The sequence below is a fragment of the Taudactylus pleione genome, unplaced genomic scaffold (assembly GCF_031769625.1).
Source record: "Taudactylus pleione unplaced genomic scaffold, aTauple2 ptg000903l, whole genome shotgun sequence".
NCBI classification, from domain to species: domain Eukaryota; kingdom Metazoa; phylum Chordata; class Amphibia; order Anura; family Myobatrachidae; genus Taudactylus; species Taudactylus pleione.
In genome coordinates, this window is record NW_028285304.1 from 2,239,070 (window position 1) to 2,257,255 (window position 18,186).

General features: G+C 51.7%; 1 protein-coding gene across 2 annotated transcripts in view; it reads right to left on the bottom strand.

The window, feature by feature from the left end:
- Nucleotides 1-18,186, bottom strand: part of SYN3 (synapsin III) — a 316,630-nt gene that overhangs the window by 219,952 nt on the left and 78,492 nt on the right. For both annotated transcript variants that reach the window (XM_088459273.1, XM_088459272.1), the window contains exon 4: nucleotides 887-978. In XM_088459273.1, the coding sequence (XP_088315399.1) occupies nucleotides 887-978 (92 nt within the window). The remainder of the gene's footprint in view (nucleotides 1-886; nucleotides 979-18,186) is intronic.

Here is an 18,186-nt window from a genome sequence, read left to right on the forward strand (position 1 = left end):
AAACGGTCAAAACGGGCGTTTTAAGGGTGCGCATAATTAACAAAGCAGCGTCATCGACCACGTCACTTGGTTGTTTCTTAGCCTGAACTGTTTGCATGATTGCGGTAGGAAAATGCTACCACAAGCACTGTGAGCAGTTCATACGCCTTTCGATGTACTCGATTAATCTAATAAATAGCGGAGATGACGTATGATGCGAGCGGCCAGGGGGCGTTTTTTAAAAAATAGCGAGCGCATGTTTCGTTCGCTTGTTCAGACATAGAGGCGCCAACAGACCGCAAAGAGCGAGCGCTCTATTTAAATATCCGTCCCCTTTTTCTGAACGAGCGAGCGCAAATAGCGTCCGGCTCTGAATCAGGCCCTGAGTTTGAGAACCACTGCTCTAGAATATGCAGCCTATCCAGTCACTAGTAACCAGTGACATCACTGAGAGTGCAGCCTATCCATTCACTAGGAACCAGAGACATCACTGAGAATGCAGCCTATCAAGTTACTAGGAACCAGTGACATCACTGAGAATGCAGCCTATCCACTCACTAGGAACCAGTGACATCACTGAGAATGCAGCCTATCCATTCACTAGGAACCAGTGACATCACTGAGAATGCAGCCTATCAAGTTACTAGGAACCAGTGACATCACTGAGAATGCAGCCTATCCACTCACTAGGAACCAGTGACATCACTGACAGTGCAGCCTATCCATTTACTAGTAACCAGTGACATCACTGAAATATAAGGACAGTTAGTAATTGCCATTTTCTCTATATTACATGTGCTTGTGATAGGTTTAGAAAATATGATCACTATATTGGGTTTTGCTACGGGCATTACATACAGTAGCGTGAGATTGTGATGTGACCATTCCAGCGCACTGAGACACATACCTGACCACCTTGGTGCCGTTCCTCATGACTTGCATATCAATCATACAGCCACCATTCACGTACGACGCCAAATTCAGCTCCGAAAATTCAGCCTTAAAATGAATGAGAAGACAAAAAGGCATATCTCTATTAATTTGAATAAATTACTTATTGTTATATGGTGGAGGAGAGATTTCCTAAGTTTCATATTTGACATCACAATAAACATTAACAGATACATATGTGTTAAAATTACAGAATTTCTGCACAGACGGGTCCCTGGGCATTGGCGCATAGCGGGCACAGCGGTACAGCCCCACATCGCCAAGCACATACTGACAGGAGGAGCCACCAGCAGACGACTCTAGAGCTGCCGCTGGTTCTCCAGGCATATCTCCACCATGTCAGCTCCAGTGGCATTGCCAGCAGACCACGTGACCTCTCCCAGCAGCAACATCAGCGCCAACCACCAGTCAGGGGCATCAAGTGTGGCATATTAATGTTAACTGGGGGCACTAGGTAAAATTTTGCCTAGGCACCAAATTGGTCAGGGCCAGCTCCAGTTCTGAGGATGAGGTCAGAATTCCAACCGCTGGGATTCCGGCGGCCAGAATGACGACACTTATCAGAACACCAGCGCTGGCTAGTGAGTTGCCGGAGTCATTTTGATAGCGTACAGGATCGCAGATGTGACACACCCCAAAAACCAGCGTTTTTGCCACCATTCCCTCATTATCCCCCACAAACAGTCCCTAACCGTCCATCACACTACGGGTAAAAAGTTGCTGCGAGTGACGACGGTAATGTGCATTGACGCATGCGCAGTTTGACTCAGAAGCATTCACAGTTTACCGATGATCAATCAACCACGTAAATATCGACCTTGCGTCCATCTTTGAATCAGGCCCTGTATTCATAAGTTTCACAATGCTAAGTGTCTATAAATAGCGTTAGCACAACGACAGTGCGTATTCGTTCTGCTATATGCTATATGGTGTCTTGTTGTTGGCGTATATAAAGTGATAAGTAAAGGCGCGGCAGAAATGACACTAGAAATTCTGCCTGGATGGCCATATTATGGCGGAATAATTGTAGAAATTCCGAAGCTAAATGAGGAATGTGACGAAAATTTCCCAAAAACTTGAAAATGATGCTCACCTGCGCCCAAGATGGAAAACGTAGTCACTCTTGAACCCTTAAAAGCTACGGAGGGACCAATCAGTTTAAGTCCCGACGGGGCGACCCAAATGGCGGGTCTGGAAAAAAGGGGTGGTGCTTAGCCAAAAATGGTCGGAGTTTCTTTAAAAAATGGAGGGTGGATCTGAGGTGGAGTTTGGGTGGCCTGGGGACAGGGCTTATTTAGTCCTGATTCTTCTTGTCTAAAAGTTGGGACTCTGGAGATATAGGTTAAGGCAGAGGTTCCCAAACTCCGTCATAACAGTCCAGGTTTTAAGGATATTCATTCTTGAGCACAGATGATTTAATTAGTACCTCAGTCAATTTGATTTATCCATCTGGGATCAAGCATGGATATACCTAAAACCTGGACTGTAATTACAGAGTTTGGGAAACTCTGGTTTTAGGGCTTATTGCTCACAAACAACATTTCAGTCTGTTACTAAAGACACAGGGCTGGAACTGTGAGACACAGGGTATGGGACTGTGAGACGCTGGGGCTGTGAGAGACAGGGGATGGTGCTGTGAGACACGGGCTGGTGCTGGAGTTGTGAGGCACTGGCTGGGATTGTGAGGTACAGGGGCTGAGGCTGCTGTGAGACGCTGGGGCTGTGAGACTCTGGGGCTGGGGCTGTGAGACCTAGGAACTGTGGCTGTGAGACATAGGGCTTGGGATGTGAGACTCTGGGGCTGGGGCTGTGAGACACTGGGGCTGGGATTTTGAGGCACAGGGGCTGTGATAGTGAGGCACAGGGGCTGGGATAGTGAGGCACAGGGGCTGGGATAGTGAGTCACAGGGGCTGGGATAGTGAGGTACATGGGCTGGGGTAGTGAGACACTGGGGCTGGGGTTGTGAGACACTGGGGCTGGAGGTGCTGGGGTTGTGAAACGAGGCTGGGGTGGTGAGACACGGGCTGGGATTGTGAGACACTGGGGCTGTGAGACACTGGGGCTGGGGTTGTGAGACACTGGGGCAGGGGTTGTGAGACACTGGGGCTGGAGTTGTGAGACACTGGGGCGGGAGTTGTGAGACACGGGCTGGGGTTGTGAGACACGGGCTGGGGTTGTGAGACACTGGGATGTGAGACGCTGGGGCTGGGGTTGTGAGACACTGGGGCTGGGGTTGTGATACACTGGGGCTGGGGTTGTGAGACACTGGGGCTGGAGTTGTAAGACACTGGGGCTGGGGTTGTGAGACACTGGGGCTGGGGCTATGAGACACTGGGGCTGGAGTTGTGAGACACTGGGGCTGGGTATGTGAGACACTGGGGCTGGGAATGTGAGACACTGGGGCTGGGGTTGTGAGACACTGGGGTTGGGGTTATGAGACACTAGGGATGTGAGACACTGGGGCTGTGAGGCACAGGGGCTGGGGTTGTGAGACACTCAGGCTGTGGTTGTGAGACACTGGGGCTGGGGTTGTGAGACACTGGGGCTAGAGTTGTGAGACACTGGGGCTAGAGTTGTGAGACACTGGGGCTAGAGTTGTGAGCCATGGGCTTAGGTTGTGAGACACTGGGGCTGGGGATGTGAGACACTGGGGCTGGGGATGTGAGACACTGGGGCTGGGATTATGAGACACGGGCTGGGATTGTGAAACACTGGGGCTGGGACTGTGAGACACTGGGGCTGGAGTTGTGAGACACTGGGGCTGGAGTTGTGAGACACTGGAGCAGGGGTTGTGAGACACAGGATGGGGTGGTCAGACACAGGCTGGGTTGGTGAGACACAGGGGCTGGGGATGTGAGACACTAGGGCTGGGGATGTGAGACACTGGGGCTGGGGATGTGAGACTCTGGGACTGGGGATGTGAGACACTGGGGCTGGGGTTATGAGACACAGGGGCTGGGGTTGTGAGACACGGGCTGGGGTTGTGAGACACTGGAGCTGGGGTTGTGAGACACTGGGGCTGGGGTTGTGAGACACTGGGGCTGGGGCTGTGAGACTCTGGGGCTGGGAGGCTCTGGGGCTGGGGTTGTGAGACACTGAGGCTGGGGTTGTGAGACACTGGGGCTGGAGTTGTGAGACACTGAAGCTGGAGTTGTGAGAAACTGAAGCTGGGGTTGTGAGACACTGGGGCTGGGGTTGTGAGACACAGGAGCTGGGGTTGTGAGACACTGGGTCTGGAGTTGTGAGACACTGGAGCTGGGGTTGTGAGACACTGGAGCTGGGGTTGTGAGACACTGGAGCTGGGGCTGTGAGACACTGGGGCTGGGGTTGTGAGATGCTGGAGCTGGGGCTGTGAGACACTGGGGCTGGGGTTGTGAGATGCTGGGGCTGTGAGACTCTAAGGCTGGGGTTGTGAGACACTGGGGCTGGGGTTGTGAGACACTGGTGCTGGAGTTGTAAGACACTGGGGCTGGGGTTGTGAGATGCTGGAGCTGGGGCTGTGAGACACTGGGGCTGGGGTTGTGAGATGCTGGGGCTGTGAGACTCTAGGGCTGGGGTTGTGAGACACTGGGGCTGGGGTTGTGAGACACTGGGGCTGGGGTTGTGAGACCCTGGGACTGGGGTTGTGAGACACTGGAGCTGGGGTTGTGAGACACTGGGGCTGGGGTTGTGAGACACTGGGGCTGGGGTTATGAGACACTGGGGCTGGAGTTGTGAGACACGGGCTGGGGTTGTGAGACACGGGCTGGGGTTGTGAGACACTGGGATGTGAGACGCTGGGGCTGGGGTTGTGAGACACTGGGGCTGGGGTTGTGATACACTGGGGCTGGGGTTGTGAGACACTGGAGCAGGGGTTGTGAGACACAGGCTGGGGTGGTGATACACAGGCTGGGGTTGTGAGACACTGGGGCTGGGATTGTGAAACACTGGGGTTGGAGTTGTGAGACACTGGGGCTGGAGTTGTGAGACACTGGGGCAGGGGTTGTGAGACACAGGAGCTGGGGTTGTGAGACACTGGGGCTGGGGTTGTGAGACACTTGGTCTGGGGTTGTGAGACACTGGAGCTGGGGTTGTGAGACACTGGAGCTAGGGTAGTTAGACACTGGGGGTGGGTTTGTGAGACACTGGGGCTGGGGCTGTGAGATGCTGGGGCTGTGAGACTCTAGGGCTGGGGTTGTGAGACACTGGGGCTGGGGTTGTGAGACACAGGAGCTGGGGTTGTGAGACCCTGGGGCTGGGCTTGTGAGACACTGGAGCTGGGGTTGAGACACTGGGGCTGGGGTTATGACACACTAGGGCTGGGACTGTGAGACACTGGGGCTGGAGTTGTGAGACACTGGGACTGGAGTTGTGAGACACTGGGGCTGGGGTTCTGAGACACGGACTGGGGTGGTGAGACACGGGCTGAGATTGTGAGACGCTGGGGATATGAGACACTAGGGCTGGGGTTGTGAGACACTGAGGTTGGGGTTGTGAGACACGAGATGGGATTGTGAGACACTGGGGCTGGGGATGTGAGACACTGAGTCTGGGGTTGTGAGACACGGGCTGGGGTGGTGAGACACGGGCTTTGATTGAGAAACGCTGGGGATGTGAGGCACTGGGGCTGGAGTTGTGAGACACAGGCTGGGGTGGTGGGACATGGGCTGGGATTGTGAGGCACAGGGTCTGGGGCTGACAGCCACAGGGGCCGAGGTTATGAGACACAGAGGCCAACCTGCATATACGGAGAGGATGGGGGGCCCCAAAAACATGAGTGTGCCGGGCCCCAAGATTTCTGTTGCCGGCCCTGCTGGAACGTAGCTCTGTCCATTTGTGCTATCACCTTGGAGATATGAATTTAAAAAAAAAAAACTGAGTGTATCTTTTAGAAAAAACCTTTTGAAAACAGCAAAAAATAGTCCAAAGCAGCTCACACACACCAGCCCATTACTATGAGAGCGATATTATAGATATCACTGAAGTAAAACTAAAATATCCTCACAAGCAGTGATGGGACAGCTGCAGCCAATATTTCTGTGAAATATGATAGAAGAACCTTGGGTTTATCACTGTATATATTACACCCAGCATCTGCCAGCCTTGGTAGAGACGCACATTTGCTCAGCAAGAAATTCCATACGTCCATTCCAAATGTTTCATTGTGCTAATTATTATTTAACACGTATTTAATATATATATTTTTTTTAATACTCACTAGTAAGGCTTCAGGGACCACAAGTCCCAGAATCACCTGTCTCTGCTGGGGCTTGCAGTCCCACAAGGCGAGCATCAGGGTTCCCCGAGCCTGAATTAGACCACATTTTTTGCTAACGAATTACAAATTCAAGGTTAGGCTGTGTCAGGAAAATAGAATCCCAGGCCGAATAATAATTTATCTGTCTCTAACCTGTAGCAGGCGAGCAGCGTCCGCAGGAAAGGCGCGCGATCGGCCAGGTAGGGGGGGCTTCCTGTTGAGGGCTAAATTTAGCAAACTATTTTTTTTTTCTTCTCTTTTCCTGTTCCAGCAGTTTCTGCTGAGAAGCGTCGGCCTCTATAAACGGTGCCGCAGCCATTCAAGTGGCAGGAAAATCGTCCTGAACTACACAACCTGATCAAAGGACGCCAAAGCATTGAAGGTTGCTCAAGAGTTTTCCACTCTGACGTCTCCGGTTACACGGGCGCAGCGTCACCGGCTGATTCCTCTGTCTGGTCCAGGTCAGAGGAAAATAACCCATCAGCTCAAAGTCACAAACGGAGCATTTTCCTGCCAAAATAAAATGGTCTCATTGTAGTCAAAGGGCCGGATTCAGCAAGGAACGCAGCTGCTAATACGCACGCAATCCGCCGCCTGTTGCGCTCTGCGCATTGTTGTGTTCTGCGCATGTTGCTAGCTATTGCGATCGGGACCGCGACAGCAGTGACTACGCAGACCCATCGCAGAGTGATTGGCAGGAAGTGCCGTTTGTGGGTGGCGACTGGGGGGGGAGGTTGGGTGAACGCAGGCATGCCAGTGCGTTCGCACGCCGTTTCAGGGGCGTGCAGAAATTATCCAGTGCGATGTCCTATGCAGCCTGAGGCCAGATAGCGTGCGCTGAAGTTTCTGAATAAGGTCAGGGCTTGTGCAAGTTTGCGTGAGGCTGCGATGGTACTCGATGTTACCGATGGTTTCGCAGTCTTGCTAAGCAATACGGATGTGTGTTAGGTAAGGTGGGCATTTTTATGTAGTGCTGCGAGGGAATAGCGATCGCAATGATTTAACATACTATCACAGTTGAACTGCGTGCGTAATCGCTATTGCATACGCAGTTGCGTACGGTACCGTAGTGAATCAGGCCCAAAAGGCCTAAATCTGAGGTGCGCACAATTTCCGAATGTGGACAGATTGAGTGGTTTTTATTTTTTTAAAGCAAAGTGCCCATCTTATGGAGCATACAGACGGTCAGATTTGTCAGATGAACGATTGAACGATCTGAACGATTTCACCAACGATTTGAACTATTTGAACTATGAACGATTTTTGACTGCATAAAAATGAATGGAATCGTCCAAATCTGACTGCAAACACATCAGATGTCAGATATCGTTATCTGACCATCGGGAACGCGCATCGTTCATCGTTCAGACATGACAGACATGTCAGATTTTCCTTGAACAATTGAATGATTTTTTAAATTGTTATCGTTCAGAACTGAAAAAAAATCTGACCGTGTGTATGCACCATTAGAGTGATTAAACAAGTACACATCTTAAGTTAATTTTTATTTGCGGTTGGATGGGCCTCACTGGGAGGACACGTTGGCAGTAAGGGGGTAATCCGCGTGCAGGATACATTTGTCGTGTGCATGCGCAAGGAGCTGCATCCTATTCCGAGCGCCCCACACCCACAGGGTGATCTGTCCGATTTCAGATGGATCTCCTCCTCCTAGTATGTTGGAGGTGCAAACAGTGACTTCGAGAAGGAAGGGTGGAGTGTGTACAACTCACACGGGCCAGTTAGAAGGGAATGGGTATGACGATTCCCGTCAGCGGCAGCCCGACAAGAGCAGAGTTAGAAGCAGCGGAAGCCCGACAGCGCTGGAAATCCTGATCGTGGATAGGTAAGTATCTACTAACCTAACCCCCCTAACCCTAACCGCCCTTAGGGGTGCCTAACCCTAATTTCCCCCCCAAGTGCCTAACCCTAATCCCCCCTCTAAGTGCCTAACCCTAACCACCCCCTTCCCTGCTGCCTAAACCTAAGTCCCCCGGGGGGGTGCCTAACCCTAAGTCCCCCCCGGGGGTGCCTAACCCTAACCCTCCCTCCCCCTAGCCTAACCCTAACCCTGCCGGGGGGTGCCTAGCCCTAAGTCCCCCCCGGGAGCCCTAAACCTAACCCTCACCCCCTCGCGGCTGTCCGCTCGCGGCGCCCAGCATCACTACGATCGGGAAATGCGGGCGTCTACATCTAGATGCCCGGCATTTCACCCTTGCCGGGATAAGACAGTCGGGAAGCCGGCTGCCGGTATTTAGGCAGTCGACTTCCCGATTGCTTCCCGTTAGAAGGGGCTGACGGAGGCCCAAGTCAGCGACCGTCCCCATTGCTCTGTATATACTACCTCTGGCTGCGCCTGTATAGCAGCGCAGCTGCAACGGCACATCGGGTGGTGAGAGAGCGGAGACTTTGTGTCCCAACGCCAGGGAGAAAGAAATACATTGTTGAGCTCTGTGCCAGCAATGGTGGAGAACCACTGAATCTCTGCCATCGATGGCAAAACCATCGACCATCGGTGGTTAACCATTGATGGTTGTTAGCCATCTATGGCCCTCATTCAGAGCCGCTCGCTAGCGGCCGTACGCTCGTTCCGAGCGATGTTCGCACATCTGCGCATGCGTACGGTTTTTAGTACGCATGCGCGAACCAGTCAGTGCGGCCGAAAATCGTTTGTACGCTATATAGCGAGTGCCTGCTATTTTGAGTGACAGAATGAGGCGTATGTGGGTGGTAACAGGGGAAGGTGCTTGTAAACGGGGGAGTGGAATTCGAACGCAGGCGTGCTTAAAGGTCAAAACGGGCGTTTTAAGGGAGTGCATAATTAATACAGCAGCGTCATTGACCACGTCACTTGGTTTTTTTGAACTCAGAACTGCTCGCAAAATAGCGGTTGAAAAAACCAACCACAAGAATAGCGAGCAGTTCATACGCTGTTCGATGTACTCGATTAATCTAATAAATAGCGGACATGACGTATGGTGCGAGCGGCCAGGGGGCATTTTTAACAAATAAACGAGCGTATGTTTTGCACGCTCGTTCAGACTTAGAGGTGTGAACAGACTGCAATTTGCGAACGGATCATTTGAATAGCCACCCCTTGTTTTTGAACGAACGACCGTAAATAGCGAACGGCTCTGAATGAGGGCCTATGACCGATGGGCATCCCTAATCAGAGCTCTCGATGGACCTGGGTGCAAATGCTGATCATAGTGATGATGCCTGCTCTCGCAATGGAGGACAGGGGCGGGCGCAGTGCAGTTGCATAGATTCGTCCGACTATACCGGCGAATGTCCGCATGGGACAATCTGAATTTGGACTGTGCCGCCCGCTGGAGCCCTCGCAGCCGCCCGCAACTGTGTACACAAACGCAGTATTGGACGCAGATCCTGAAAACATCGACTCCTCCAGTGAGTCTGTGGTCACTCAGTATGTAAGTGAGACACTGGAGCTTCGTTCTCTGCATGCGCGATCGCAGAGGCTGGCAAGTACGTGCCTCGGAAAAGGCCCCCACACGCCCGCCTCTTGGCCAGAACTCCCCGTAACCACCCACAAAACAGGCTCTTCCTGTTAATCAATTGCGGGTGAATCCTCACAGCGATCTCGATCACAATCCAATCACCGGGCGTGCGCAATGCGGCTGTGACTCAGGCGCAGACCGCCGATAAACGCTCAACTGCGTGAAAATCGCCAGAGCAAATGGGCGTAGGTACAACTCTGCGTGACTGAAACATAGTGAGAAATTATAAAACACTTGTTGAGTCATTTTTGCACCCAGATACGAGAGTGCCGTGTATTTACATAGCAGGAATACAGCTACAGAACACAGAATGTTGTTTTGCTCTCCTACAGGAATTCATCGCTACGAAAACATTTTAGATGAATCTAATCTAGTTCCCGCTGTGATCTTCCCTTGTATAAATTGGCTTCTCTGCTCGCTGTCTCACCAAGGACATTGCCAGCGACCCAAAGCTAAAGTCTAAACATTGCTGTGAATACGCCCACTGATAACGGGGTCTGTGAGCGCCTCACACAAAGACCAGCCAAACCAATTAAAAGATAACAGCAATTAAGCCGCATTGTTTCCATGTGTTTGGCAATGAAACCCCTTGCAGTCCAGTTACAAAATCACATCTCACGTCCTGGAAAGGTAACAGATCATAAGTTATTGCACTGGGCGGAATCTTTGATCTGGTAAATCGATGGGCACTCTGGGGAGTAGGGTATGGGTCCAGTATCATAACCAAAGGATCATTCACCCCCCCACAAATGAGGGCTAATTCTTCTTTTCCCTTAGGAGGATGCACTGCGTCTGTTCCGCTAATTACATACTGGTCACTAGCATATAAATTAGGTGGTGGCTAGTATACAATACAGTGTGCATTCTGGGTGCCAGTATACAATACATTCTGGTGGCTAGTATACAAAGAGTGTTGGTGGATAGTATATGAAGCTGAGTCCAGTCTTTTGGCTAATATGAAAGGTAAACATAGCTGAGCATACACAGATGGTGGCTAGTATAGATTGTGGAGACCAATGAAGGTGACTAGTATAGACAAAGCTGCCGACCAGTTGAGAAAACTGAACACAATCTACTTACCAGTATACAAAGCTGAGCCTAATATTGTGGCTACTGTACAAAAACAAAACTGGGCCTAATCTGGTGGCTACTGTACAAAACTGGGTCTGATGATCTGGTGGCTACTGTACAAAACTGAGCTTAGGCCCTCATTCAGAGCCACTCGCTAGCGGCAGTACGCTCGTTCCGAGCGATGTTCGCACATCTGCGCATGCGTACGGATCGTTATACGCATGCGCGAACCAGTCAGTGCGGCCGAAATTCATGTGCTCGCAAAATAGCGAATGCCTGATAATTTGAGTGACAGGATGAGGCGTATGTGGGTGGTAACAGGGGAAGGTGCTTGAAAACGGGGAGTGGAAATCAGAACGCAGGCGTGCTTAAAGGTCAAAACGGGCGTTTTACGGGTGTGCATATTTAAAACAGCAGCGTCATTGACCACGTCACTGGGTTTTTTTTAAGCCAGAACTGTTCGCAAAATTGTGGTAGCAAAAACCAACCACAAGAATAGCGAGCAGTTCATACGCTGGTCGATGTACTCGATTAATCTAATAAATAGCGGACATGACGTATGGTGCGAGCGGCCAGGGGGCGTTTTTAACAAATAAACGAGCGTATGTTTTGCTCGCTCGTTCAGACTTAGAGGTGTGAACAGACTGCAATTTGCGAACAGATCATTTGAATAGCCACCCCTTGTTTTTGAACGAGCGACCGCAAATAGCGAACGGCTCTGAATCAGGCCCTTAATCTGGTAGCTACTGTACACAAATGAGCCTGATGATCTGGTGGCTACTGTACAAAACTGAGCCTGATGATCAGATGGCTACTGTACAAAACTGGGCCTAATCTGGTAGCTACTGTACAAAACTGGGCCTGATGATCTGGTGGCTACTGTACAAAACTGGGCCTGATGATCTGGTGGCTACTGTGCCAAACTGAGCCTAATCTGGTGGCTAATGTACAAAACTAGGCCTGATGATCTGGTGGCTACTGTACAAAACTGGGCCTAATCTGGTGGCTACTGTACAAACCTGAGCCTAATCTGGTGGCTACTGTGCAAAACTGAGCCTGGCGATCTGGTGGCCACTGTACAAAACTGAGCCTACTCTGGTGGCTACTGTACAAAACAAGGCCTGATGATCTGGTGGCTACTGTACAAAACAGGGCTTAATTCGGTGGCTAGTATACAAAGCAGAGACATGTGGAGGTTAGTGTACAAAGCGAGCCTCCTCCCATCATATAGGGACCCGCTCTCCTCTCATCACACAGGGACCACCCGCTCTGCTCTCATCACACAGGGACCACCCGCTCTCCTCCCATCACACAGGGACCCCCGCTCTCCTCCCATCACACAGGGAGCCCCGCTCTCCTCCCATCACACAGGGACACACTCTCCTCCCATCACACAGGGACCCGCTCTCCTCCCATCACACAGGGACCCGCTCTCCTCCCATCACACAGGGACCCACTCTCCTCCCATCACACAGGGACCCGCTCTCCTCCCATTACACGAGAACCCACTCTCCTCCGTTGGCATCCTGACTGTCTAATCCCGGCAAGTGTCTAATGACAGGCATCGAAATCCCCACGCCTGTCATTAGATCTACTCCGGGAGCCCGACACCCGGGATACCGATCAAAGGTAAGCCAGGTGCGGACAGCTGCGGGGGGTGAGGAGGGTTATGTTAGGGGCTCCCGGGGAGGACTGAGGGCTAGGCACCCCCCCGGGAGGTTAGGGTTAGGCTAGGGGAAGGGGGGGTTAGGCACCCCTGGGGGGAGGTTAGGCTTAGGCTGTGGGGAAGGGGGGGTTAGGTTTAGGCACTTAGAGGGGAGTTAGGGTTAGGCACTTGGGGGGGAGGTTAGGGTTAGGCACCCCTAAGGGAGGGTTAGGGTTTGGGGGGGAGGTTAGGTTAGTAAATAGAAAAAATACTCACCTGTCGGGATCTTCACTGGTGGGCTTCCGCTGTCGGGATTTGAACCGCCGGCCATGCCATCTGATATGCACTTTCCAGCTGTGCTCCAGCTCACTTTGCCCAATACAAAGTAAAGCTTCAAATACCACGAAAGAACCGCTTGTAATAAAAAAACAGTCCTAATGCTGCATAGCTCTTATAGATTATACTAAACTCGGCAGTATTTTAAGAGCAAAAAAATAAATACATTTTCTTTTTTCATGAATTCATAGATGATACAGTGTTACGGCAATACAATCCCATTCCGCCTTGAAGTGCGTTTGGCAAACTAATGGACGCACAGTGCACAATTACGTAATGACTTGTTGGGAGGTCCATGGGGTATGTTCTGCCGGGGAGATGGTCCGTCACCGCGTGGAGGGGGGCCCGGGTATGATAATGCAAATTGTAGTTGTCCCAGGAGTTTCAAATTTGGGAGTCTCCTGGACGAGAGTAGGCACGCGTGGCGCATGACCAAGGTGATTTGTGGGACACATCTAGTGCGCTTCGTAATCGCCCGGGAGACTCGCCAAATATAAGGGAGCTCTCCCAGGGGCGTCATAAGAGAGGAGGGTGCCCGTGTGCATTTTCCGTCTGGGGCCCCATCCTCTCTCCCCGATGACCAGCAGCCGACTGACGCATCTGGCCGGCCACCGCAGCACCGGTAGACTCTGGACACTAGAGTATGCCCAGAGTCTACTGCGCATGCGCAGATCGCCGGGGTAATAGCACGACGGCCATTTTACCGGTGATTTCCTCACTGCCCATGTGCAAAATGCCGGAAAAAATGGCCGTGGCGGCCATTTTCCAGCGTTTTGAGCAGCTCTGAGACACCTGACGTGGGACCTTGGAGAGGTGAGTTTTAGATAATATAGGTGCAGGGTGTGCGCTGTGGGCCCCCCTGGTCACGGGGCCCGTGTGTACCGCACACCCTGCACCTACTATAGATACGCCCCTGAGCTCTCCCAAAGGGAAAAGGTATCAAGCCTTGGAGAGAGATAAAATGGAGAAGTTGCCCAATGCAACCAATCAGCTTCTATCTGTCATTTATCTACCACAGCCTATAAAATGACAGTAAGAAGATGATTGGTTGCTATCGGTAACGTTTCCACTTTAAGGTTTTGTACATCATCCAATCCCCCCCCTCTCCCGAACTCCTGGGAGAAATAGACCCTGACTCCAGGAACTTGCCCTCTTCCCCCTGACACAATGATGTCACTCCCTGTGAAACGCGTCATCCTGAGCCTGCCTCCTGCTGCCATCTTGCTAAACTCTGCAACTTGTGATGCAGAGCGGCCGCAGGAAAAATGCGCAACGGGAGAACCCTCACTGGGGTCTGTAAATTGTAGCTATCGCGTTATATTTATTTAGCAGTTTGTCATGATTTCGTTTTTCTTTTCCTTGAACAGCTGCGTCAGCCTAATAAGGTTTACCAAACTCCAATTTCATTTCAGGTGAGTTCCAATGTGACGCAACTGAGGCAGAGAAAATGCGTTCTTAAATCGTAATAAATCTCAATAGTGAGTGTGGCCTTTCCCACACCTGGCTGTCTTCATTATATTGTTATTGTAGGCAGCTCGGCCCTCGCACTAGGATGTCCTCTTGACGTCCTATGCTCAGCTGAGGGGTAACTTCGCCACAGATCTATTTGTGTTAAAACCTACGGCGAAGGGTTCCTGCAGGCTGACCGCAGCCAGACACGCGGAGGGCAGGCAGAGGTTAGCGATGACCTATTTCTCTGGATTGTGCACCAACTGTGTTTACAGTGCTAATTATATCCTCCGCTCAGCTCCCACGGTCTGGGATCGCTAGTGCTGCTTCAGGCTAGTTACAGGGAGCCCATCCTGTCGCATCAACAACCAGAGTCACCATTGCTGTCCTGAAGAGGGGGGGGGCTTAGAATTTCCAGGGACAAAATGCAATATGCAGGGCTAGTCTAACAATGCTTAGCTACAATAAAGAAGCACAGAGCTAACAGTACAGCACTTGACAAGCAAAGGGAAGGGTCTATAACTGCAGTAGAGCATCATCCATTTTGCAATAGTTGTATTTATTCCTGTCCTGACACAAATAGTGATTGAGAAAAAATAAAATGTCCGCTCCTGGAGATCTGTCGGCTTTATCTATTATATTATCATTGTTATTATTACACAACTGCATGTTGTGATTATTGCTCAGAAACGTGCCCAGTACCAACCCCGTTAAGCTTGAAATATAATTTTGATTATGGTACTCAGTAAGACTGAGGGGTCTATGGAGGCCTATTCGCTATCACTAATGAGCCCGTTACATCTGCAGAAACGCTAATTTCCGCTTGTTTTCTAATAACGGGCCCAAACTTTATTAGGGGCCCAATGGGGCCGCCTAGTATTCACATACTCCAAAAACTGAAAGTTTTAGGAGTTCACCTGCGGGGAAGTACACCATCTTCAGAGGGGGTGGATTGCCGGGGTAAGCAGTCGGGAAGCCGGCGGACCTAATCCCGACAGCCGGCCTCCCGACTGTCATATCCCGGCAAGGGTCTAAAGACAGGCGTCGATATGCCGACGCCTGTAATTAGACATACGCTGGGAGCCCGACGCCCGGCATCCCATACGAAGGAACGCCGGGCGCAGAGCCCGGATAGGTTTAGGGTTCCCGGGGGGGGGGGGGGGGACGACTTAGGGTTAGGTTTAGGCTAGGGGAAGGGGGGGTTAGGTTTAGGCACTTAGAGGGGGGATTAGGGTTAGGCACAGGGTTAGGGGGTAAAATTAGGTTAGTTAGTACTTACCTTTAGGACGATCGGGATTTCCTCCTCTGCCGGGATGCCGCTGTCGGGATTCCAACCGCCGGGCATGGGTCCGGTGGTGAATCATACCGATTCTGTTGCCAGAGCCCCTTCCCTTCCTATGGGAATTAAGACGCTGTGCATTTCATATGCAAGGAGTAAAATTAAACACCTGAGCCAGTTAATGTCTGACTACAGGGCTATGGACGGTTAAGGGGTCTATTTACTAAGCAGTGTTAGGAGACAGAGTGAAAAGTGATAAGGGGCCAGCCAATCAGCTCCCAACTGTCATTTTTCAAACACAGCCTGTGAGATGACAGTTGGGAGCTGATTGGCTGGTGCCTTACCACTTTCTTATCACTTTTCACTCTGTCTCCTAACACTGCTTAGTAACTAGACCCCATAGTGTTTTAGTCATTAAATAGTATTATGGGACGGGGTGAGTGCGGTCAGCCTTCAGGAGGGATGCTAGGGGGTGGGATTTCAGGGACATTTCAGCGAGATTGCTGTAGCAGCCATTTTAGGATATCTTCCTTTCAGTTTGTTCTTCGCCCTCCCTCCTGTTTTTTGATTATTATTGGTGGGAAAGAACGGTTGCGGTCGCCATCTGTCTATGGAGCTTCAGGTGCTCTCCCCCCCCCCAATGCATGACTGTTGTGTCATTGAAGCGGGAGGTGGATACCTTGGGTGCGGTAATGGGCTGGCTGGTCGCCTCCCATTTTGGTAGGGGTGGAGTATGGAGTGACAGATGGTGGATCTTGCATCGTGGGGCCGTTCTTTCTGTGCCACCATACTTTGTCTGTCTTTTCTCTCTGCTTACATTACATTTAGGACCTCATTCAGAGCCGGTCGCACAGAGCGTGCGGTCGGTCTGAATGAGGGGAGGACCTCTTGAATTTTTAAGACGTCCTCCTTTGCGGTGGTAAGGCTGTGGGTTAACACCCACAGCCTTACGACCGCCTAAGGTGATGGTCGCGATGGTCAAGACCATCGCGACCATCGGGGCTTACGACGAGACCCTAGGGTAGGGTCTCCCTTGTCGTAAGCCCCCCGGAGAGCTTTCGGCTCTGTCTGAGCCGGAAGCTCTCCACTGACATCACTAGTGATGTCAGTGGGGCCGCTCCCAAACGGTAGGCGTTCCCATGGGAACGCCCCCGTTTGGGCTGCCACCCCCCCCGGATCGAGACCCGCTACGATCGGCGCTGTCGGTCGTAGCGGGTCTCACGCATGCGCACGACGGCGCCGTCGTGCACATGCTCTGTGGGGGGCCATCAACCCGGTCCGAGCGCATCGGCGCTAACGACCGGGTCTGAATGACCCCCTTAGTGTTTTAATTATTAATAGTTTAACTGGGAAAATAAATAAAAGCTGACCTTCCTTTCCCCTTAAGCAAGTCTCGTTATTCCATTATTGTTATGGTTCCTGGTCTTACATTATACTGGGAGTGGGCAGACATGCATCTGGTAATGGGGAGTTTAAGAGGTCCGGGGCTGATTCAGAGATGGACACAGACGCTGCTGCGATTGACGCTGTCCATACTGAGACGCCCACTTGCAGCGGAGCTCATCCGTCTTGGGGCCTGATTCAGAGGCGCTCGCAAACGGCTCGATGTTTGGCCACTGGCATGCGCGACTGAACTTCAGTCGCTGCGGGGCTCGCTACAAGACGGGGCGGCTGTCGGTGGTGAGTGACAGCTCGCCCCGTTTTGTAGGCAGGTAGGGGGGTGGCTGCACAAACGCAGACGTTCCCTTAGGAACGCCTGGCGTTTGTGGGAGGACCTACTGACATCACTAGTCAAGTCAGTAGTGGATTTCCTGCTCTATTAGAGCAGGGAGTTCACTCGGGCTTGCGGCAGCCGAGACCCTACCCCAGGGTCTCGACGCAAGCCCGATGGTCACGATAATCGCGACGGTCTCCAGCCCGCTCGCACAAGCTGTGGGTGGACACTCACAGCTTTGCGAGCGGCCTGGAGGCAAAAAAAAAAAAACGCCCAGAGATCCTGCGAGCGGGTCTGAATCAGGGCCATAGTGCGTCTTCACGCTGACACTGTCAGCGACACGCCCACATCTGCCTAACCGTTCCCCTATTACCTCCCAGGAGAGCCCACTGCTCTTGCGTCCAAATTCATTCTGCTTCTCCCGGCAGTAACCATTGGAACGCGTGCTCTGTGCAACTCGAATGCGCAGTACTTCCATCATCGGCCAATCGCGTGCATGTTGGCATTACATGCAGTTATTGTGCACCTTAGAATCTTAATTACTGAAGGCCAACAGGCCCCCAATAATGAATTGGCCCTTATGTTACAAACCCCTTTTTACTTAAACCATGCGGCCCCTAAGCACAAAGTGTTGAAAAGCGTAGCCACTCTGTGCCTATGGCGGTAATCTCATTGGTGAGAGGTCCTGCGGATTCCGCTACCGAAATGTTTCCATTGCCTACGCCGGTGTGGAATGCATGACTGCAAATGTGGGGCATATTCACTCACACTAGCTGTTGCTGCACCGACTGCAAATCATCCTTGCCTACCCTCCTGGAACAGCCGAGAGGCTTCCGAAAACCCTGCATCCCTGACGCCCGCACCCGGAGAGGGCAGCCGGATTGCCAGCAAGTATGCTGCAAATCATAATTGGCTACTTTACAGACCTCTCTCTCAGGGACGTCGAGTGGCAAGTGGTGCCGCAACTCGCATCATGGCTGCACAGGCCCCTGCTGAACAATGACGCGATT